At 42.0% G+C, this 24,737-nt stretch overlaps 1 protein-coding gene across 1 annotated transcript in view; it reads left to right on the forward strand.

The window, feature by feature from the left end:
• The first annotated feature begins 352 nt into the window (after positions 1–352).
• The window catches only part of LOC132393371 (uncharacterized), a 37,105-nt gene continuing 12,720 nt past the window's right edge, over positions 353–24,737 (forward strand). Inside the window, exons 1-4 of the mRNA XM_059968493.1 lie at positions 353–583; positions 11,973–12,039; positions 15,499–15,575; positions 21,233–21,365. Coding sequence (XP_059824476.1) covers positions 467–583; positions 11,973–12,039; positions 15,499–15,575; positions 21,233–21,365 — 394 coding nt within the window. The 5' untranslated portion in view covers positions 353–466. The remainder of the gene's footprint in view (positions 584–11,972; positions 12,040–15,498; positions 15,576–21,232; positions 21,366–24,737) is intronic.

The following is a 24,737-nucleotide window of genomic DNA, read 5'->3' on the forward strand; positions in this document are numbered from 1 at the left end:
GGAAATGTCTTGGATACCACATGGAGAGGTTGAGCTCGAAATGCAAATCTGGAATTGTTGCACGAGGATTACGGCCATCATGCTTCTTGATTGAGAAAATCTATTCCGGAACGACACTCTGTGCAACTGGGGCAGCAGCTGAAGACCTTCCTTACAACCAGGCTCGGGGGGCCTTTTAGCCGCCAATGGGTTTGTCTCTTTGAAGATGTTTCTAAGAGTCCTTCACGTTGAGGAATTTCAGGAGATATCCTGTCTGCTCTGAATGTCTTACAGCTTTCAGCCTGCATGCCTGTTTTTTGGCAGGGAGCAGAGCCAACAACCGGACGTGGCTTTTCTCAGGACGGCTCCGCTCGGCCCATCCAGGCAGGACTGCCGCACGCAAGTTCATTTGGACCAATGGCGTTAGGCGCCGTCTCCGTGACGCCACTGCGGCGCCGAGCCAATGAGCGAGCTGGCGGCGGTTTGAATGACTGGCCGTTTGGGCGGCGTGGCCGGGGCAGCCATGGGCGACGGGCAATTGGAAAGCGGGCTGCTGAACAACGGCTGGAAGTTCAGGCAAGCCATGGAGCTGATCTTTCTGAAGGTAACGAGGGCTCGGTGCTCAGCTGCCGTCGGTTTCGCTGGAGACGTGATGGGGGCCGAAGAGCGGGCGCCTGCCCTCGCCGGGTGGCCGAGACTCCGGGCTGCTGTGGATGGTTAATTACTAATGCGGCTGGCTTCAAACACCTGCAATAAAAGATTGAGTGTACTTAGCTAAGTCGGGCTACTTTACAAGGAGTCTTACGTTCCCTGTCACCTTGAAGGTGCAGACAGTATTTGTAAAATACCCTTGATCTGTTGTAGTTCCCACTGGGGAGGTTTCCATATATTCGCAATAAATGGGGAAGCTGCAGTTCCAGAGATTTTATAAATATTCAGTTGTCAGAATCGTGTGTTTTGGGGAGGAACTGGGAGCTCACGTGTACTTGCGTTTTGATTACCCTCCCAACACTTCCCCACCTCTCCCTACTTCCCTTATCTTTGCCGGTGATGGAGGATGATGTGATCGTTGAAAAGAAATATTAAAATAACCTAGGGGTGTGGGAGATTGGCAAAGAAGCACACAACTTCCTGCAAGTTTAAAGGAGCCTAGGGTCTAATGAAAAGGGAAAAATGACGGATGTTTATTTTGCTAAGAAAGTTACTGGTATTGAAGGCTGATAAACCCCCAGAGTACTGAGTGTCTGAACAGACAAATTGTTGGTCATTTTCCAACGTAAGTTTGTATTCTGGATTAGCCCCTGTAGATTGATGTTATTATAATTTAATCAAGAAAGTAAGAGAAAATGGAATTATAGGTGGTTAGCCTACTGTTGATTGGAAAAATTGTGATAGCACAGTGTAATAGAGTATTTGGAAAGCTATGATTGGATCAATGTTAAGTCAACATGGACTTATGAACGAAAGACCATGATTGACAAAACTATTGCTTTTTAAAAAATAACTAAATTGGTTTGTTATATTGTTTCATCTCAGTATGAGATGAAATAGTAATAGAATATAGTGGTATGGTGAAGGTGCACTGCAGGCAGACAAGGTACAGTCGCAATGAGGTGAATTCAGATTGAGTTCATTTTATTGTACAAGAGAGCTGTTGTAACAGCAGGGCAAAAGCTTTCTTGTGCCTGGTGATGTGCTGTGTCCATAACTATGCGGTTTCTTGCAGTCTTGTGCAGAGTAGTTGACGGGCTAAGCTGTAATACGTTGAGATCGGATGCATTCTGTGGTGCATCTATAAAAAATAGTGGGTGTCAACGGGGATATGCCGAATTTCTTTAGCTGCCTGAGGAAGCAGAGTCATGGATGTGCTTCCTTGTCCATGGCGTCCCTGTGCTTGGACCAGTATAGGGCATTGGTTATTACTTCTAGGAATTGAACCATCTCTACTTCAGTACCATTACTATCAACAGGAGTGTGTGCTCTACCCTGCTTCCTGAAGGCAATGGCTACCTCTTTTATTTTGCTGACATTGAGGAATAAGTTATGAAGCCATGTCACTAGGTTTTCTATCCTATTCGGACTGATCTTTATTTGAGATTTGGCCCACTAGAGTGATATCATCTGCATACTTGTAGATGAGTTGCATCTGAATCTGGCCATGTAGTGAAAGGGAGTGAAATATGGGGGTGCAGCCTTGTGTGGCATCAGTGCTGAGGATAAATGTACTGGAAGTGTTGCTGCCTGTCCTTGATGATTGGTCAGGAAGTCAGCGATCCAGTTGTAAAGGGAGGCACTGAATACCTGGTCTAGGAGTTTGGAAGTGAGTTTGCTTGGAATTATGGAGTTGAAGGTGGCACTGAAGTCATAAATAGTCTGATGCAGACGTCTTTATTATCCAGATGCTCCTTAGATCAGTGTAGGAGCAGAGAGATGTTATCGATTTTGTCTCTGTTTAAACAGTAGGCAAGTTGCCTGGGAGGCTGGAGCCGATGTGTGCTGCCTAAAGCACCTCATGATGGTGGATGTCAGAGCCTCCGGGCAACAGTCATTAAAGCATATTACCTTTTCTTTCCTTTGGCACCGAGTTGGTAGTGATCTTCCAAAAGCAGGTGAAAACCTCGGATTGAAGTAGGGAGGGGTTGAAAAATGTCTGCAAATTTCTTTGCCAGCTGACGCCTGCAGGATCTAAAGACCAGGCCAGGAACTCCTTGAGGCTAGATGCTTTGAGCATGGATCAGTACTTGGAGATATGATGTGGTGGCCATAACAGAGACTTGGATGGCTCAGGGACAGGAATGGTTACTTCAAGTGCTGGGTTTTAGATGTTTCAGAAAGGACAGGGAGGGAGACAAAAGAGTTGGGGGTGTGGCACTATTGATCACAGATAGTGTCACAGCTGCAGAAAAGGTGGACGTCATGAAGGGATTGTCCACGGAGTCTCTGGGTGGAGATTAGGAACAGAAAGGGGTCAATAACTTTACCGGGTGTTTTTATTGGACGCCCAATAGTAACGGAGTAGATAGGGAAACAGATCCTGGAAAGGTGTAATAATAGAGGTGTTGTGATAGGAGATTTTAATTTCCCAAATATAGATTTGCTCTAGGGAGATGCCAGGAGTTTGGATGGCGTGGAGTTAGGTGTGTTCAGGAGGGTTTCTTGACACAATATGTAAATAAGCCTACAAGAGGAGAGGCTGTACTTGATTTGGTATTGGAAAATGAACCTGGTCAGATGTCAGATCTCTGAGTGGGAGAGCATTTTGGAGATAGTGATCATAATTCTATCTCCTTTACCATAGCATTGGAGAGAGATAGAACAGACAAGTTAGAAAAGCATTTAATTGGAGTAAGGGGAATTATGAGGCTATCAGGCAGGAAATTGGAAGATTAAGTTGGAAACAGATGTTCTCAAGGAAAAGTATGGAAGAAATGTGGCAAATGTTCATATTTGTGGAAGTTCTGCATAAGTTCGTTCCAATGAGACAGGGAAGTTATAGTAGGGTACAGGAACCGTGGTGTACAAAGGCTGGTCAAGAAGAAAGAAAAGCTTACAAAAGGTTCAGAGACCTAGGTAATGTTAGAGACCTAGAAGATTATAAGGCTAACAGGAAGGAGCTTAAGGAAATTAGGAAAGCCAGAAGGGGCCATGAGAAGGCCTTGGCGGGCAGGATTAAAGAAAACCCCAAGGCATTCTACAAGTATGTGAAGAGCAGGAGGATAAGACGTGAAAGAATAGGACCTATCAAGTGTGACAGTAGAAAAGTGTGTATGGAACCAGAGGAAATAGCAGAGGTACTTAATGAATACTTCAGTATTCACTATGGAAAAGGCTGTTGGTGATACTAATAGTGAAGACTTGCAGCAGATTGAAAAGCTTGAGCATGTAGATATTAAGAAAGAGGATGTGCTGGAGCTTTTAAAAAGCATCAAGTTGGATTGTAGATGGTAGTATATATGGATGTCAGCAAGGCATTTGATAAGGTACCCCATGCAAGGCTTATTGAGAAAGTAAGGAGGCATGGGATCCATTGCTTTGTGGATCCAGAACTGGCTTGCCAACAGAAGGCAAAGAGTGGTTGTAGACAGGTCATATTCTGCATGGAGGTCGGTCACCAGTGGAGTGCCTCGGGGATCTGTTCTGGGACCCTTACTCTTCATGATTTTCATAAGTGACCTGGATGAGGAAGTAGAGGGATTGGTTAGTAAGTTTGCTGATTATACAAAGGTTGGGGGTGTTGTGGATAGTGTGGAGGGCTGTCAGAGGTTACAGCAGGACATTGATAGGATGCAAAACTGGGCTGAGAAGTGGCAGATGGAGTTCAACCCAGATAAGTATGAAATGTTCATTTTGGTAGGTCAAATATGATGGCAGAATATAGTTTAAATGGTAAGACTCTTGGCAGTGTGGAGGATCAGAGGGATCTTGGGGTCTGAGTCCATAGGACAGGGGTCCCAAACCTTTTTTGCACTGCGGACTGGTTTAATATTGACAATATTCTTGTGGACCGGTCGACGGGTTGGGGGGGGGGGGGTGTTAATCACAACTGGAATATAGGTGATAACCCAGCTGTGAGTCACTTACAAGTGGCTAATACACTAAATTTCATTTCTAAAGGGTTTATCTAACGAATTTAATATTAAACACAGTGCGTTATTTTCCTCGCATGAATATAGTGATAAGTCAGTTATACGTCACCTATAAGTCAATACCATCCTAACATTTTAAGTAACGTTTGGATATTAAACACACAGTGCATATTTTCCTGGTATGAAAATATAAAATCATTGCAACACACCAATATCACTGAATCAGTGGGAGCCCTGGGTAAGACAGTCCCATCGAAGGGTGAAGGGAGATAGCGAAACTTGAAGGACGTTCCTTATGTCCAGACTATTCTGCAATTTAGTATTCATTGCAGAAAACCCTGCTTCACGGAGATGTGTTGGAAATTGAAGCAACGTTTTCAGTGCTTTCGTGGCTATCTTAGGATATTCAGCCTTGACTTTGATCCAGAATGCCAGCAGAGATGTTATGTCAAACATACTTTTCAGCCCACTGTCATTTGCAGGCTCAAGGAGTTGATCATCTTCCCGCGTTGACATGGATGATTCACCGGGGACATTCACAAATGGATCACGGACCCATTCCTTTGCACGTCTTGGGTCATTTGCGGTTGGGAAGTAACGCTCAAATTCTGTCGACAGCGAAGATGGGTGATTGCACACCAGATGTGAGAAGGACAGTGCAGCCTCAGTCTCTCCCAAAGTCCCAGCTAATGTTGGGAGCATGTCAAATATGTCCCTGTCCACTCACCGTCCCCACAGTTCCAGTTTGGCTTTGAAAGCAGACACTTTATCTGCCAACTTGAAGACAGTTGTCATTCTCCCCTGAAGTGACAAATTGAGCTTTGTTATCCACTCCTCATCACATGGTGACTCGTTAAGCTGTTCCAACAGCTGTGCTTCGGTGTCCTCCGCTATGTCATCGATTTTCCTTGAAACTGGTAGCTGAAAGAGAAACCTGTGCCATCTTGTTAGCTACAGCTTCTCCCAACAGTTCACTGCACATGTCCTTGGCAGCAGACAGAATCAATTCTTCACCAACAGTAAAAGGCTTCTTAGCCTTAGCAATACAGCTAGCCACTAAATACGATGCTCTGAGCAGCAGCATTTGTGGAGGTGGTGGCTCTCAGCACTTGCTTCTGTCCCGCTTGCTCACGTTTTTTCTGCTCAAAAAACTCAACATGTTTGTCTTTAAGTGCAGGGTGCTTGGACTCAAGGTGAGTCATTGCCTCATTAGACAGCTTGTTTCCTCATATCACACACGGGGCTTGGAGCGTGTGAGTTGCCAGACGCACTAAAGCCATATTTTATGTATAACTCATCATGTTTTCTGTTGAAGGAACTTTTTTTTTGCAGTCTCGGCCTCAGCTGTCTCTGCCTTATCATCATCGTTGTCCCTTCTATGTCCCTACCACCTCTTCTAAAGAAACTCAAGCGATATTTGTCTTTTACTCATTGAGTAGTTGTAGGTTAATGACTGACTGATGATCTCACATGCATTCAAGTTCAACACTGGGCGTGACAGGGAATGAGGAAAGGTGCAGCTGACTTGTATCATTTCATATAACCAAATCGTATCGTTCCGTTGCGGCCCGGTAGCATATGCTTTGTGGCCCGGTGGTTGGGGATCACTGCAATAGGATGCTCAAAGCAGCTGCACAGGTTGACTCAGTGGTTAAGAATGTGTACGGTGTATTGGCCTTCATCAATCGTGGAATTGAATTTAGGAGCTGAGAGGTAATGTTGCAGCTATATAGGATTCTGGTCAGACCCCAGTTGGAGCACTGTGCTCAGTTTTGGTCGCCTCACTACAGGAAGGACGTGGAAGCCATAGGAAGGGTGCAGAGGAGATTTACAAGTATGTTGCCTGGATTGGGGGGGGGGGGGAGCATGTCTTATGAGGATAGGTTGAGTGAACTTGGCCTTTTCTCCTTGGAGCGACAGAGGATGAGAGGTGACCTGATAGAAGTGTATAAGATGATGAGAGGCATTGTTCATGTGGATAGTCAGAGGCTTTTTCCCAGGGCTGAAATGATTGCCACAAGAGGACACAGGTTTAAGGTGCTGGGGAGTAGGTACAGAAGAGATGTGAGGGTTATGTTTTTTACTCAGAGTGATGAGTGCGTGGAATGGGCTGTCAGCAACAGTGGTGGAGGTGGATACAATAGGGTCTTTAAGAGACTTCTGGATAGGTACATGGAACTTAGTAAAATAGAGGGCTATAGGTAAGCCTAGTAATTTCTAGGGTACGGACATGTTTGGCACAACCTTGTGGGCTGAAGGGCCTGTATTGTGCTGCAGGTTTTCTATGTTTCTGCAGATTCTCTGGACCAAGGGTCCATAAACCCCTCGGTCAGTGGTTCGGGTCCATGTCATAACAAAGGTTGGGAATCCCTGCTCTAGACTGATTCTGAGAATGGCATAACTGATGTATGAACGATTAGGATGATTGGTCCTATTTTCCAAGAGTTGGAGTGGTAATGGGCCCTTGGAGCAAGTTCAAGTTTGACTGGTATTCAAGCTTGCATGAATATAAATAACCAAATGAAACAGTGTTACTCTGGGGTCAAGATTAAAATATAGTACCAACAGTTACAACACAAGGTGTGTATAGCAGATATATGTGATTGCTACCTTATCGGGTATCAGCAAAATACAGTCACAAAAAACTATAGTCCAAGACCCTGAGTCCGTAAATGTTGCAAGAGTCTGCAGTTGAACACAATACAGCTTGTCTTCTGCCAATTGAACCGGGGGCGCGGGTGGTGGCTGCACAGACTCCCACCACGGATGCCACGCCACACTGCACCGATTCCAACACCTCCCCCCACAGCCTGAGGCCTAGTCCTCATTACGACTGAGGCCGTACAACTCCCTCACATCTGCCAATAAATCTGTGAATCGAGCTTACAGCATACTGCATTAACAATGGCCAACAGAGTCTTGCGATTACAAGAAAAGTGACTAAGACGATCATTTGCTGTTAGACTGCAGCCTGCATTCATGCACCGACTCTTCTGACAGCTATCTGATGCAGGCAGCAGCACAATCCGCAGCAAGTCCAGCTTCCTTGCTTGCTCGGCCAACGAACAACTTGCTGACGGGGTAGACTGCAATACTTAAATTCTTAATATCCTGAAGGGTGTTATCTATATCCTACTAAAACTCTCATGCTCTGTGACTTCTGATTAGCACAAACGGTGCGTTACAGCGACACTACTTTTAGCTAAATCTACTTAAAATGTGCTAACTTACAGAATGCAGGCAAAGTTCAGTGTAATATATTTGTATAAAATTGCTCACTCGCCAAAACCAACAGCCCCGCTTTCACCCGAGAGCCGATGTCAGCCATGATGGATACTGCGATGCAACCCCATGATGCATGCGCACATCTAGCCTCAGAAGCGACTCATGATGCTCACAGCAGCGACACCAAGCGGAGCAAAAGGGCAGGGCAGCTCTATTTCAAGCGGTCACATTCTGCTAATCACCATCAGCATGTGCAGGACGGGACAGATCTAACTGTGACCCATCAATAATAAATAATTAAATCTAATTAATGGCATACTTCGAGACACCCATCAAACCCTTTGCTTTAGTCAGAGGACAGCTGTAAGTATATCACATCTATTTAGGAGAGCGACAACCACATCATCAAGAATAATCAGCATCCTGGAGGCTTTGGTGTTACTGCTTCGTATCTTCTATTCAGCATTAGGGTAAAAAAAATGGTCAGCCTAATAATGCTGCGTGGAAAGGGAAGGGGGACATCAAGAGATGACACACATGTCGTCGGGAAGCGGCAAGGAGAGGGAGAGAACAAGAATCGGATGAGGCCAGGGCCACACGACTCCAGGATCAAAGAGTCAGGACAAAAAAGATGAGAGAAGAGACAGAGGAGGAGAGGCATGCACATCTCCAGAATGACAACAGGCACAGGAGGAGGAGAGAGGAAGAGACAAAGGAGCTGAGAAATGCATGTCTCCAGTATCAGAAACAAAGAATAAAGAGACGGCGAATGAAAGGGCTGCACGTCTCCAGAATGTCAACAGGAGGCACAAGGATGGCAGATCAACCAGAAATGATGCCATCAAAAGTGTCCTTTGTTAAACAAGGAGGATCTATATTTGCCTTGCTATGTGTTGTTCTTCTTTAATAAACTGAGGTTTTCTTCAATTTTCAAAGCAAAGTGATAGCAATAGCATTCAGGAGAATATAATGTTCATTCTGGTCACATCAGACTGCACTACCCTTCTCTCAAAGGGTGCCCTAATGGGTCACCCCATTGTCTAGTGATCATAAAAAGTAAGTTTTAAAAATAGCAATAACGTCTTTGGTTGACCCCATAGAGGTTGCTGTGATCGAGCGCTCCACCATCTTACTGGAAGAAAACTGGTCCAAATTGTCATTCCGACCGACGTGTCATGCTGAGTTATTCCCACTTGCCTGTGTTACACAACCAGCAGCGATAGATATGAAATTGAATCGAGTTTTTATAAATAAACAACAAAATTTATTAACCTCTACTCAAAAACATTCAAAAAATAAACAAACTACTAACTTAAACAGAAGTTAACAGTGTTATGCGTCTATAGTTATCAAACAGTTGAACTCGGAGATAATTTTTAACAGAGCTTATTCAAGCACAGTCTTAAAGTGGCAGTTTAAGAAGTCCAAGTGATTTATAAAATAATTGAGAGGAGCGACTTCCTGAACCGGCGACGAGCCGAACCTTGAAGTAAAGACAAAACTACTGACGCAGCTCCCAGCCAATAAATGCCTTTTCCAAAGATGCCAAAGAATAAGATTTCTCAAAGTAACTGACCTTTCGCTGGAGGTGGTCAACACACATCTAAGACCTTGCAGGGGCTAACCAAAAGTGCGAGCCACACTTCATGTCAATCACTTCGATACACACAGAATGCTGTTGATTCCTACCCAATCTTTGGATCTGCATAAACCTGGTATCCCCTCTCCCCCTCATGTAACCACTGACTGTGACTCCCAACAAAACTACACTGTTACATACCCCGTAACTGGGTCACTTACCACAAAGATAGAGAGGTCCGTTGAAGTCTGATGGTACTATTTTTAACAGTATTTATTGATTAAAAATACACAAAAATAATATCAATGCAAACATACAAATGATATACGTTGTCAGTACTAAATCTAAAAGCGCGGGTATAATAATAATAAGAAATAGCTCTGTCGTTGTCTAGGGGATAATGTATTGTTCGATGGAAATATAAAAGTCACTTTAGTTCATTCAAGCTGCAGCGTTTTGGTTGGAGAGAAAGACGGAGGTTTAACTTGCCCATTCCTTTTATGATGTCAATCCTTTGAGAGTCTTTGGGAGTTGATTTCCCTGTTGTTAGCTAAAAACCGTTCTTCCGTGGTAAAGGCCCACCGATTCCGGGGCAAATGGAAACGGATGCACATGGCCTTCCCACTAGCTTCCGCTATTACGGGATCGCTAGCGTTTCTTCTGGTGCGTCTGAGGGGCTGTTCCCACAGACCCTCTTTTATCCTGACTCACAGGGCCTCAGATGTCAATCAGGTTGAGATGATGCAATCCCTCCACCAACCTCCCCCTCGATTCATTGCCTGGGGGCTTCGATGCATCGTACAGGATGCAATAACAAGTCCGTCTCCAAGAGACAATAGCCGGTATCAATGGTTCCGCCTTTCGGAGGGCAGGACACATTCCAACTCTTTGTGGATTCTGCATGTCTTTCTCTCATTTCCTGGGTCTCCTGAACTGACTCAATAGTGATCTTGCGATTCTCACAAAGGAGGGGGCTACCCCGCACCCTTCGGCGCCTCAGAGCTGTGGTACATTCGTAACAACACAAATTATTGTCCGCCCTTTTATAGCAGCGGGACATGCTGTCACGTGACATCACATCACCCCACTATCAGAAGACAATTACATAATACCAATATCACAGAACAATTACATCATGCTCACGGGATAGGTAACTCCTGTATTTAGTCCAGTCCCCTCTCCTATCTGTGTACCTTTAATACCCATGCACCTATCTAAATGTTTTTAGATATTATAATTGTACCCACTTCTACCGGTTGTCTCATATACCCACCCCCATTTTTGTGTGTGGTCCACTTCACGTAAGGTGGCAGCGTGCTTCGTAACAGGGGCCTTGACAGAGCCAACCAAAGGTGTGGTCTTTTTTTATGATTACAAGGTGCTGCAGGGCGTCAAGAGCTTCAAGTACTGCAGGTCTACCCCATCAGCAAGTTCCTTATTGCCTGAGGTGCAGACCATGTTGCTGCCTGCTACAGAGGTGTCTTGAGTTGGTGTGCAAGTGATTGTCTTAGTTGTTTTTCTTGTGATTGCAAGCCCGGTTGGACACTGGTTACATGGAATGCTGCAAGTCCGGTTCACTGGCTTATTGGCGAGGCCGACAGTGGTGCTGCATGGCCTCAGTTGTAGTGCCGGCTGACCCTCATGCTGTGGTGTCTTCTGTTGCAGCTGCCGAGGAGCGAAGCATCCATGCTAGTGTTGATGCTGCCCCCAGTGTTCACTCAACGGAAAACAAGCTGGGTTGTGTTCATCTGCAGACTGTTGTGGACTGTTGTTCTTGCTGACAGCATCCATGGATTCGTAGTCGGACTTGGACTATTTTTTTGTGTGACTGTGTACAGCTATCCTGTATGCCCTGTGCTGTGTATGATTGTTGGTACTGTGTTTTTCACCTTGGCCCTGGAGTAGCACTGTTGTTTGGCTGTATTCGTGTATGGTTGAATGACAAATAAACTTGAATTAGTGGGAAAATTATCCTCTCAGATGCCCTTTAAATCTTCCCTTCCACCCACCTTAAGTCCTCTATTAGGGATACCCTTACCCAGGGGGAAATACTGTGACAATTCATCTAACTTATGTCCATAATTTTGTAAACCTCTATAATGTCACCCAGCGGTCTCCTCTGCTCAGAGAAAACAGCCCCATCCTATCTGATCTCTCCTTATAACGCCAGTACTCCAGTTCCAGCACTATCTACTTCAACCTTTTCTGTGTTCTCTTAGCTTAATCACATCCTTCCCTCTATATTCGTTCCTGCGGTGGGAATGGACAGCCTTAAAAACTGATAAATGTATTCTATGAAGAATTTCTTCCCATGGAAGGCAGGTGAGGCAGAATCATTAAAGGAATTGCATATGGTGAACAGCTAAAGAGATCAGTGAAGAAAGTCAAAGTAAGTAGAGAATGTAGATGATTAGCCATGATCATATAAAAGGGAAGAGCATGTTAAAATAGCCCAAAGGCTTACCTCTGGTTTTTATTTTTTTATTTCCACATTAGAGGTTTGAAAGTTTGTTTTTTTAAATTATCAAATGTGCCAATCAACCTTTTAAATATGGAATATAATTTAAATACAGCAAATAATTTAACCGTTCTGATCCATGCAGTACAATCGACCATTTGAAGATGACCTGCTTATTAATCTTGAGGATATGACCGTTGACACTGAAACAGGTAAGACTAATAACATATTAAAAGCCTACAAAATAAATTTGTGCCCACTCTGCCTTTCAGAAATAGATGATCCTTTAATTGTCTTATTCTCTTTCACTAATGCTTGATTATCCTTTAATATCCTAATGGCAATTTACCTCTGAATGTGTTCATACTGGGCCTCCACATCTCTTTTTCAAAAATAAAATTGTGAAATTTTGGCATCTATTGAAATTTTCAAAACTCAAGTATTGTCATCTGATGAATTCCTTCTTTCTATATGTGTGAGGTTCTTCATAGCAATACCAGCACTCCAGCAAAAGTATAAACAGGGGTCTTCAGTTGTACCAACTCATTGCAGCATTATGAGGAGAGTAGAGAATACAAGCAGCATTTTTGCACCTCATTGCATGTGCCTTGATTTTTGTTTCTTGACTGAATTACTTAATTATTATAAAATTTAAAACTAAGATGGGTTTAACTACTAATTTAAACTATGTGTTGTGAAGTTTTTTTTTAAGGTTTCCAGCATTATAATATTGAAAACCAGTTTGTCATGTCACTAGCATTCAGGCGATGCAGTATAAAAGTGGGACAAAGTGGTTCAGCATCTTGCAGTTTTGGATGAAATTCAATTTCTTTAGATATAATTGCTTTTCTCTGGCATTGATGAAAATTAATTTTTCACTCCATTTTAATTCAGCTTGTGCAGTAATTTAAGACATTTTGGAATGTTTAAATATTCATATTCGGTATATAATGTAGAATTGAAATTAACAAAAAATTAATTTGTTTAGTAATTTGAATTCAGTGGTTATTTCCAATGTTAGTGTTGAAGTATAATGTCTCGACCAAGGGGGTAGTGGAGGAACAGAACAAAAAAATTACATCTGCTATTTAGAAGTTTAATGGGAGAGCATTTGGCCCAACAACTGATGGATTATCTGACAATGACGCAGCAGAGAAGTGGCATGTTCCAGTCTGAGAATTTAGTGTAAGGGGTTAAAGAGAACATGACATTTAAGTAATTTAAATATGTTGAGATTTTTAAATTTAGATGCATTGGGGATGAGTAATGAGTTAAGCAAGACTTGAGCTGTGTTATGTGGGCAACAGTTTTAAATGAGTTAATGTTAACATTGACCGGGAAAGGTGATTAATACCAACTGGTGGTGATGGGGTCCAGTCAAAGAATGCGGTGGAAGGGTGAAGGGATGGAAGGAAGAAGTCTGTGAAACCATAGATAACAAGGAATAGTATTTTTAAGATGTTCCTAGGTTAGTGTATAATTTAAATGGAGCAGAGTGAGATTCTATAATGCTTAATGTCAGATATGATGGATAGATGAAGGTAATTCTATTTAACTCATGCAAGATTATTACTGTCAAACTGCTATGTGTAATTAATATAAGACGTGGGAGCAGAATTAGGCCATTCCTCCATGGGTAATTTATTATCCCTGACAAGCCCATTCTCCTGCTTTCTCCCCATGCCTTTGACGTCCTTTCTAATCAAGAATCTGTTAACCTCTGTTTTATATACACCCAATGACTTGGCCTCCGGAGCCATTAGTGGAAATGAATTCCACAGATCCACCACCTTTAAAGAAATTTCTCCTTATTTCTATTCTAAAGGGATGTTGTTCTATTTGGAGGCTGTATCCTCTGGTCCTAGATGCTTCCACTATTGGAAACATCCCCTCCAAATCCACTCTATCCAGGCCTTTCAGTATTTGATAGGTTTCAATAAGGTTCCCCCTCATTCTTCTAAACTTAAGTGAGTGCAGGCGAGCCATCAAATGGTCCTCATGTGTTGACCCTTTCATACCCAGGATTACTCTCGTGAACCTACTCTGGACTTTCTCCAATGCCAGCACATCCTTTCGTAGATAAGGGTCCCAAAACTGCTCACGTACTCTAAGTGAAATCTGACCAATGATTTATAAAGCCTCAGCATTACATTCTTGCTTTTATATTCTAGTCCTCTCAAAATGTATGCTTACATTGCTTTTGCTTTCCTTAAAACTTAAGTATTTCAGCACAGATTAATGCTACATGTAATTGATGCATGGTGATATATCTGCTATGCTACTGTTGAATACCTTCAGTGGCCTGGGTTTGGTATTGTCCTTGGGGGTTAGCTATATGAATTCTCAAGATCTCTTGGTGCCTGAGGGTTTCCTCGGTATGTATACGATTTCTTTCCACAGCCTTAAGCTGCATGGGTTGGTAGGTAAATTAGCAACCGTAAATTCATCCAGATGCAAGTGATTGGCAACAGAATTGGGAGGAGGGGGAATAGAATTAATGGCCATATAAGAAAGTATGAATAGCATGAAAAATGTGCTTTAAAGTTGTTTAAAATGCTCTGAGATTCTGCTTAGACTCATTGGCCTAATGTATGGAAACTACATTTTTATATTGACTTCAATAGTCATGAAAACTGGATGTTACCATTTTTGGTTGTAATTGTAGTTCATTTTTAAGGTCTTTTGGGATTTGAGTAGGTTTTAAATACTCTATTATAATGTCTGTTCATGGCACTTGTACTCTACTCAAGAATTGTGATCTACATTTTTTTTAAAAACCTAAATCAATCGATTATGCAATCTTGGTGTAGTATTGAGTCTCCACTCTAGCTGTATAGAAAAGGGGGAAATGTTTTATGGCAACAGGTTGAAACCTCATTACCTTAGTTTCAACACTCAGGTTGGCCTCACAAATTGTAGATTTGTGCACTTCCCTTTCTGTAGAGGGTGTTGTATTCTGATGTTTTTAATCCAAGGTGTTCTCAGAAGTCTGAAAAGAGGCACAAAACTTGTTGCTTTATGATTGTCTTAAAGCATTGATAAACAAAGGAAACAGTAGCAGAAGACTTGAAGCCAAGAGGCTACAATGTTAAAGAAGATTAGGATGGTGCTGCTTTGCTTTTAGCTATTTTATACCCATAGATAAGGAAAAAATCCATTCAAATTTATGGATAAGAGTTAACCAATGAAAAAGTCGTTATTCAAATAATGCTGTACAAAGAAGCTTCCGGAGCTTTTCAGAATTGTATTTTGTATAACCACTAGAGGCATCTTAAGCTTGCATGTAAAAACTACTTGTATATAAGCAGATAATTGATTGTTGACTTGCAAAGGAAGTAACAATTAGACACCGATCCAATAGGGACATCCATTGAAAATATGATATATGAAAACTTGGTATTTGTTTAGTAATGCTAAAAGAAATTAGAATATACTCTGAGCCTTGATAAATGCAGGTGTCAGAATAATTTCAACACTTACAATTTTAGTAAAACTAATTTTTAATTCCCATCTTGGAAGGCATAATAGCACCAGTCTTATTTGCCAAAACGAAGCTGTAATGATAGAAAATGTATTATGTTTACTCTTTTTTTGGAACTTCCATTCTGAGTTGGTTTTACTTGTTATGTTTTCATTATACACGAAGTGACACTTGAGCCTCTATCTTTCAGGTCAGAAGCCATGGCATGCTGTTGACTTAAACTTCTATAAACTGAGAAAACTAAATAAAAATAACTGCAAGAAAAAGGTACGTATGAAATATTGAAGCAATGTCGTGATTCTTGGCAATTAGATTGCTAGTATTGCCATATCAATTTTATTTTCAGATCTTCTCTTGGGTGGCCCTTCAGAATCAAGAATGACCTACTGCCACTTTGATTTTGTAGGTTCTGAGATAGCTAATGAGGCTAGTGTATGGAACTGCAGACTCTTCTGCAGATTGGCATTGCTTACAGGGTGGGTGAATGTGTAGTTGGTGAGATGGTGTGCACTTCTGCCATTTATGCAGGGTGTCTGAGCACTTCCAATGCATGGACTTTAGGTTCTCATTACTATTCCAAATGCTCCTCCCCTTTGAATGATTGTGGGCAAGATGTATCCGTGGGATGTACTTCTCCAATGAAAACCTTTGAATGCATCTTTGAATCTTTTTCTCTGTCCACTTAGTTGTCTTTTCTGGTGATGGAACTTGGAATTGTGTGTACGTTTTAGGATTCTATTATTGGGCTTGTGAATGGTGTGACTTACTGGAGAGTAGTGATCATTGCTGTCTGGTTGTTCGTGATTTTTCTTTGTTTGAGTCCATGACTGTCAAAGAACTTGCAGGATATAATCTATCTGGGTACCTTCATCTCAGAATAAGGAACATGTGGAAGGAGTATTTGTTGGCTAAATGTCCAGTTAGACCTGATTCACAATTCAGTGAGATCAATGCTGGTCTAGTATGATTTTTCCCTGTTGGTTAAATATTCATCCACTGCAGCCTTGAATGTTCTGTTACTCAGCATCTAGTTTTCTCAGTTAGAGAACACTAAAGATTCATTCTCTGAGTAAGGAAATTCCTGCTCTTTTAAATCCTAAATGACCAATTTCTTTTCCTGTTACTTCCTACACCCCAAAATTCCTGTTCGCACTTCAAGATCTCTCCTGCAAAAGAAATTTCAATGTTTGCCTTGGGGAAACTCTACAGAGACTTCTGAACTTTGGCAAGTATAGGCCATTCTACACAATTGTTCTTTTAGGACAACTCATGTCACAGTAATCAACTTCATTAAACCTTTGCAGCGCCATCTTTAAGAATGCCCTTGTAATAAAGCCCAACATCCTATTGCTTTCATTTGCAACATGCATATAATTTGTTCTACCAGTAAACCCAGACCTCTGCAAACATCATATTAATATTCTGCTTTCCCATTCTTCTTGCTAAAATGGGAAGTAACATTTTCTGTGAACTCTTTGCCCACTCCCTTGATCTGTTCCATATGGTTTTGTAGACTGTAAGTGTTGTATTTATCTTGTACATATATGCTTGTGCTGTCAGCAAATATGGTTGTTTACATATGGTTCCTTATCCAAGTTATTACTACAGATCTGTGCTGTTCAATATGTAGCTTGTGGGATGTGATCATCTGCCCTACAAGTACTTGCCATTACTGAAGCCCACTTATACCATATTCTTTCATGTGATTCCCCGGGAAATGTCAGGACAACTCCAATAACTTAAAAATCAATGGGTAGTGATATTACTTGAACAAAGCATCTGGTTGCGGACTCCAATTGGGCTCAGTTCCCCTGCTGTTTGCCGGGGGATCATATACCAGAACAAGGAGACCTGAGTGAGGGTCAGGCATATTATGCTGGTGGGTAAAGTGCAGCTTCTGCCATTAGCTGCAATTGTTCTTTTTAAATAACACTTCAGAAGCACAATGGACTGTACGATTCTTTTAATTGCCACTTGTTGTGGCCTCCCTCCTGAATTTATTTTTGTTTATGATAGTTATGTACATAAATTTAAAGACTAGTGCGATTAGGATTGGTCTTGGAGGAAAACATCTTGACCTAAGAGTGCGAAGTATTTGCTCCCCTATTTAAAAAAATACATTTTTAATATTTAAAAAAAAGCTTTTTGCATATTTAACTGGATGGCTTGGACAAAAATAAGTTTGTTTCTGTGGAAGTGGTTTGGATTGCAAGTCTAACTCATCCCCACTCCCCTTTCCTCAGCAAAATGTTACACAACTTCTATAGATAATAGGTGACTAAGACATGCAGACAGATCCTTATCACATCTCAGTAAATTTAACCTGGCAGTTGATTCAAATAGTTGTAGTCTGTTTTCTGTTCTTTAATCAATCATCTTTCCATTCTTGGCCTAGGTATTAACTTTTCTGAGCTACTTCACTGACCACCAATTTGAAATCCAGGTGTATTATATACACCAGTTTTTCTCCATCTGCCACACTAATTGTATTTTCAGAGAAGTCTTAATAAATCTATTTACCACCAATTTCCATTTCAAAAAACCACCGTAGTTTTTGTATCATGGTGATGCTCTGTTGATGTGATATTAAATTCTTTGTTACAATTTTCATAGATTCTAGTTCCTCCACGGAAACTACAGTTGAGCAAGCCACAACTTCCTCTAACAGATTTTGGATGCTAATCGCTAACTTTTTTATTAGAAACCTTCCTCGTGTTGTGTTCTTTTGCAGGTCATCCTCACTCCTTTCCCTGGTTTTTGTGACCTCTCTGCACTGGGATTGATTTGCCTTTTCAGGGCCTTTCATGATTTCAATTACCTGTACCAGACCCCTCGGTGCCAGTGAGATCAGCTCCAGTTCTTCCAGTCAAGAGTTGTGCAGCATGGAAATGAGCTATTCAGCTGGCCCAGCCCACCCCCACCCATCTGCACTGATCCCTCATTGCCCTGCATGCTGCTGTGCCTCATTTAAATGCCTCTTAATCATTGTATTTGTAGCCAATTCATTCACATAACTAAAAGTTCATTGCCCCAAGAATTGTTTTGGTATATTCTGCATGCACCTTTTCCAATGCCTTCATGCCTTTCCTGAAGTGCAGCTTCAAAAATTGGATTAGTGTGCCTCTATTTTTAAAGCCTAGGATCCCTCAAATTTTTATAAAACAGCTTTTGCAACTTATTCTATACTCTATGAACTTATCCAGGTTTGCTTCGGAATCCTTTAAGAATTGTATCCTCTTTATTACATTGCCTCTTCTCATTTTTCCTATCAAAATGTAACACTTTCCTCTTTAGCATTAATTTTCATTTGCCTCTTGTCTGTACAAGTTGATGAATTCAATAGGTATTAGGAAAGCTGTGATCCTAGTATTGACCCTCATAGATCTCCATTCTACATTTGTCTTTAGTCTGGGGAAAAAAGCCATTTCACTCCCATTGTTTACTGTCATTTAGCTTATTTTCTATCCATGTCTCTTTTTTTTATTCCTTAGCCTTGGATCTTGATGATGTCCATGGTGTATCTGTATTTTTCCTTCCCCTATTTATCAAAAGATAAACTTACCTGACAAGTTAGTCAGGTATAGCTTACAGTTTTTCAGATCCATTTTGAAATTCTAGATCACTCCTCCAATGGAACATCTGCTGTGTCCTATCTTGTACATGACCAGATGGAAGTTAACCTGTGAGATCTACAATTTATTGTTTAAGAAACACTTGGATACATTGCATGAGCCAGTCCTTGAAACTACCTTTGTTAATTTGACTTGTCCAGTCAATGTGTAAATTAACATCCCCCATGATTCTTGCTATACTTTTGTTAGAACCCTCCTTTGTCTTGTTTGATACTCTGAACAGTACAGTTGCTGTTAGCCACTGTTCCTATCAATATTTTTGGCCTTTGCTATTATTCACATCCATATGCAGCACTCTCTGGTCTTAAAATTCACTACTCTTCTGATGCTACAAGACCCATCCTCCCCATTATCAGTAAGTAAAGCATATAATGCTCAGTTTTAGTTATCTTGCAGCCATATCTTTGTAATGTGCATTAATTCCAGCCTTTGTCTCTACTTACAGTAATAATTAATTCAATGTTTTACAAATGTTTTGTCTATTCTTATGATAATTGCTGCTGTTATATTCACTGCCTTTTTTGGTCACCTGTTTATGACAAAGCTGTGATTCTATGCTTTAAGTAGAGCAGTAGATGTAGTGTATGTGGATTTCAGCAAGGCATTTGATAAGGTACCCCATGCAAGACTTATTGAGAAAGTTAAGGAGGCATGGGATCCAACGGGAAATTGCTTTGTGGGTCCTGAACCGGCTTGCTTACAGAAGGCAAAGGGTGGTTGTAGATGGGTCATATTCTGCATGGAGGTCGGTAACCAGTGGTGTGCCTCAGGAATCTGTTCTGGGACCCCTACTCTTCATGATTTTTTAAAATAAACTGGATGAAGAAGTGGAGGGATGGGTAGTAAATTTTCTGATGACACAAAGGTTGGGGGGGTGTTGTGGATAGTGTGGAGGGCTGTCGGAGGTTACAGCTGGACATCAATAGGATGCTAAACTGTGCAGAGAAGTGGTAGATGGAGTTCAAACCAGTTAAGTATGAGGTGGTTCATTCTGGTAGGTCAAATATGATGGCAGAATATAGTATTAATGGTATGACTCTTGGCAGTGTGGAGGATCAGAGGGATCTTTGGGTCCAAGTCCATAGGACACTCAAAGCAGCTGCAAAGGTTGACTGTTGTTACGAAAGCATACAGCGTATTGGCCTTCATCGATCTTGGGATTGAGTTTAGGAGCCGAGAGGTAATGTTGCAGCTATATAGGATGCTGGTCAGACCCCACTCGGAGTACTGTGCTCAATTCTGGTTGCCTCGCTATAGGAAGGATGTGGAAACCATAGAAAGGGTGCAGAGGAGATTTACAAGGATGTTGCCTGGATTGGGGAGCATGTCTTATGAGAATAGATTGAGTGAACTCTTCCTTTTCTACTTGGAGAGATGGAGGATGAGAGGTGATAGAGGTGTACAAGATAATGACAGGCATTGATAGTGTAGATAGTCAGAGGCTTTTTCCCAGGGCTGAAATTGGTAGCAAGAGAAGGCATAGTTTTAAGGTGCTTGGAAGTAGGTACAGAGGAGATATCAAGGGTAAGTTTTTTACGCAGAGTGGAATGGGCTGTTGGCGACCGTATTGGAGGCTGAATCGATAGGGTCTTTTAAGAGACTCCTGGATAGGGTACATGGAGCTCAGAAAAATAAAGGGCTAAGGGTAACCCTGAGTAATTTCTCAGGGAAGGAAATGTTCGGCTCAGCTTCGTGGGCCGAAGGGCCTGTATTGTGCTGTAGGGTTTCTGTTTCTAAATTTCATGTTGCAACCTTTTTTTTCTCTTTATACAATTAAACTATTTAATTTGGAGCACTTAAAGCAACTACAAATTTTAATACCCAGTTAGGGCAATTTGGGATGATCTTCAATGCCCACATTCTGTGATTGACTTAATTTTTATTATAAAAATTGGGTTTATTTTGTCTTTTACTTTTTTTTTTAACTAGCATCAATCCTGTACACTCTATCAAGAAGTTATCCAATTTTTTTGTTAAGATATGTGAGAAACACTGGATCAATGAGGTGACAAAGGGATGGATTGAGTTCAGGCTGGTGAATGTTCTTTAGTGAAAGTAATTTGGTGATCCATTGTATTTATAATTTAAAGTCTTTTATATAATACATAATAAAAGTAAAGGGCAAAAATTGAAGCTACACCCTGTCCTTTAATGCAATAACGTTAAATCTAGTTGTATTTTCACAACATCTTGACTGTGATTTTTGCAGAGAAATTGAAAATCAAGCTTTTTAAAGTTTGTGGTTAGAACCAGTGAAAAGTCAATAAAGATGTGTTCATTACCTCGTTTCAGTCTGGTAAACTGTATGAAGCTGATGTAAGCCTGGAGCAGTCTGATAAAGTGTGTGAAATTGATGTCACCCTGACACAATCTGAAAACCTGCCTAAGACTGATGTAAGCTTGGAGCTATGCACCAGCTTGAGAAGTAAGGCACGATGTTTCTTTGATGTATCTAAAGTTTCACTGAGAATCTTGTATTTGTAAGAACTACCATTTAAGTTCCTCTATTTACAGCATTAATGATTTTTTTATCTTTTGCAGTCTTCAATTTCTAAAGGTATTGAGTAATGTTGGGGGGGAGGGAACAGCCTACTTGGGGAAAGCAACAGTGGCCGTGCCTCTAGCACAGAGTCTGGCCCTGTGGCTCAGAAGGGTAGGGAAAGGAAGAGGATGGCATCATTGATAGGGGACTCTATAGTTAGAGGGTCAGGCAGGCGATTCTTTGGACACAAGAAATGTGGATGGTAGTTTGCCTCCCAGATGCCAGGGTCCAGGATGTTTCTGATCACGTCCACGATACCCTGAAGTGGGAAGGAGAACAGCCAGAGATTGTGGTACATATTGGTACCAATGAAATAGGTAGGAAAAGGGAGGAGGTCCTGAAAGCAGACTGCAGGGTGTTAGAAAGGAAGTTGAGAAGCAGGACTCTGGATTACTGCCTGTGCCATGCGACAGTGAGTATAGGAGTGAGTGAGGTGGAGGATAAATGCGTGGCTGAGTTTAAACTAGAATTGCTGGGGGGGTGGAAACCGAACTGAAGTGACGGAGGAAGGGGTGGTTGGCTCACAAATAGAGAAAGCTTGGAGACAGTGCGAGAGGGAGGATAGGCAGGTAATAGAGAAGGGACGTGCTCAGACAGATGGTTTGAGATGTCTATATTAATGTAAGGAGTGTTGTGAACAAAGCAGATGAGCTTAGCGAGTGGATCAGTACTTGGAGATATGATGTGGCCATTATAGAGACTTGGATGGCTTGGAGACAGGAATGGTTACTTAGAATGCCAGGCTTTAGATGTTTCTGAAAGGACAGGGAGGAAGGCAAAAGAGGTGGGGATGTGGCACTGTTGATCAAAGATAGTGTCATGGCTGCAGAAAAGCAGGAAGTCATGGAGGGATTGTCTATTGACTGCGGGTGAAAGTTAGGAACAGGAAGGGGTCAGTAATTCTCCTGGGTGTTTTTTATAGACCACCCAATAGTAACAGACATCTAGGATCAGATGGGGAGACAGAAAGGAGTAATAATAACGGGGAGATTTTAATTTCTCAAATATTGATTGGCATCTCCCTAGAGTGAGGGGTTTAGATGGAGTGGAGTTTGTTAGGTGTGTTCAGGAAGGTATGTTGACACAATATGTAGATAAGCCTGCAAGAGGAGAGGTTGTACTTGATCTGGTATTGGGGAAATGAACCCGGTCAGGTGTCTGGTCTCTCAGTGGGCGAGCATTTTGGAGATAGTGATCACAATTCTATCTCCTTTATCATAGCATTGGAGAAGGATAGGAACAGACAAATTAGGAAAATGTTTGATTGGAGTAAGGGGAAATATGAGTCTATCAGGCAAGAACTTGGAAGCATAAACTGGAAACATGTTCTCAGGGAAACATATGGAAGAAATGCAGCAAATGTTCAAGGGATATTTGCATGGGGTTCTGCATCGGTATGTTCCAGTGAGACAGAGAAAGGATGGTAGGGTACAGGAACCGTGGTGTACAAAGGCTGTTGTAAATCTAGTCAAGAAGAAAAGAAGAGCTTACAAAAGGTTCAAAAAAACTAGGTAATGATATGAATCTAGAAGATTATGCTGGCAGGGAGGAGCCTAAGAATGTAATTAGGAGAGCCAGAAGAAGCCATGGGAAAGCCTTGGCAGGCAGGATTAAGGAAAACCCCAAGGCATCACTACAAGTATGTGAAGAGCAAGAGGATAAGATGTGAGAGATTAGAACCAATCAAGTGTGACAGTGGAAAAGTGTGTATGGAACTGGGGAGATGGCAGAGTTACTCATTGATTACTTTGCTTCAGTATTCACTACAGAAAAGGATCTTGGCGATTGTAGGGATGATTGCAGCGGACTGAAAAGTTTGAGCATGTAGATATTAAGGAAGAGAGTGTGTTGGAGCTTTTGGGAAGCATCATGTTGGATAAGTCACTGGGACCAGACAGGATGTACCCCAGGCTACTGTGGGAAGCGAAGGAGGAGGTTGCTGAGCCTCTGGCGATGATCTTTGCATCATCAATAGGGACGGGATTGGAGGATTGGAGGTTTGCGAATGTTGTTCCCTTATTCAAGAAAGGGAGTAGAGATAGTCCAGGAAATTATGGACAAGTGAGTCTTTCTTCAGTGGTTGGTAAATTGATGGAGAAGATCCTATAGGCAGGGTTCATCAACATTTGGAGAGGTATAATATGATTAGGAATCGTCAGCATGGCTTTGTCAAGGGCAGGTTGTGCCTTACAAGCCTGATTGAATTTTTTGATGATGTGACTAAACACATTGCTGAAGGTAGAGCTGTAGGTGTAGTGTATATGGATTTCACCAAGACATTTGATAAGGTACCCCATACAAGACTTATTGAGAAAGTAAGGAGGCATGGGATCCAAGGGGACATTGCTTTGTGGATCCAGAACCGGCTTGCCCAAGAAGGCAAAGTGTGGTAGTAGATGGGTCATATTCTGCATGGAGGTCAGTGACCAGTGGTGTGCCTCAGGGATCTGTTCTGGGACCCTTACTCTTTGTGATTTTTATAAATGACCTGGATGAGGAAATGGAGGGATAGGTTAGTATATTTTCTGATGATACAAAGGTTGGGGGGGTGTTGTGGATAGTGTGGAGGGCTGTCGGAGGTTACAGCAGGACATCGATAGAATGTAAAACTGGGCTGAGAAGTAGTAGCAGATGGAGTTTAACCCAGACATGTGTGAGGTGGTTCATTTTGGTAGGTCAGATATGATAGCAGAATATAGCATTAATGGTAAGACTTTTGGCAGTGTGGAGGATCAGAGGGGTCTTGGGGTCTGAGTCCATAGGGCACTCAAAGCAGCTGCACAGGTTGACTCTGTGGTTAAGAAGGCTTATGGTGTATTGGCCTTCATCAATCGTGGAATTGAGATTAAGAGCTGAGAAATAATGTTGCAGCTATATAGGTCCCTGTTCAGACCCCACTTGGAGTACTGTGATCAGTTCTGGTCGCTTCACTACAGGAAGGACGTGGAAACCATAGAGAGGGTGCAGAGGAGATTTACGAGGATGTTGCTTGCTTTGGGGAGCATGCCTCAAGAGAATAGGTTGTGTGAACTTGGCCTTTTCTACTTGGAGTGACAGAGGACGAGAGGTGACCTGATAGAGGTGTACAAGATAATGAGAGGCATTGGTCGTGTGGATAGTCAGAGGCTTTTTCCCAGGACTGAAATGGCTAGCATGAGAGGGCATTGTTTTAACGTGCTTGGAAGTAGGTACAGAGGAGATGTCAGGGGTAAGTTTTTTAAGCAGAGTCACGAGTGCATGGAATGGGCTGCCGGA

The sequence above is a fragment of the Hypanus sabinus genome, chromosome 4 (assembly GCF_030144855.1).
Source record: "Hypanus sabinus isolate sHypSab1 chromosome 4, sHypSab1.hap1, whole genome shotgun sequence".
Lineage (NCBI taxonomy): Eukaryota > Metazoa > Chordata > Chondrichthyes > Myliobatiformes > Dasyatidae > Hypanus > Hypanus sabinus.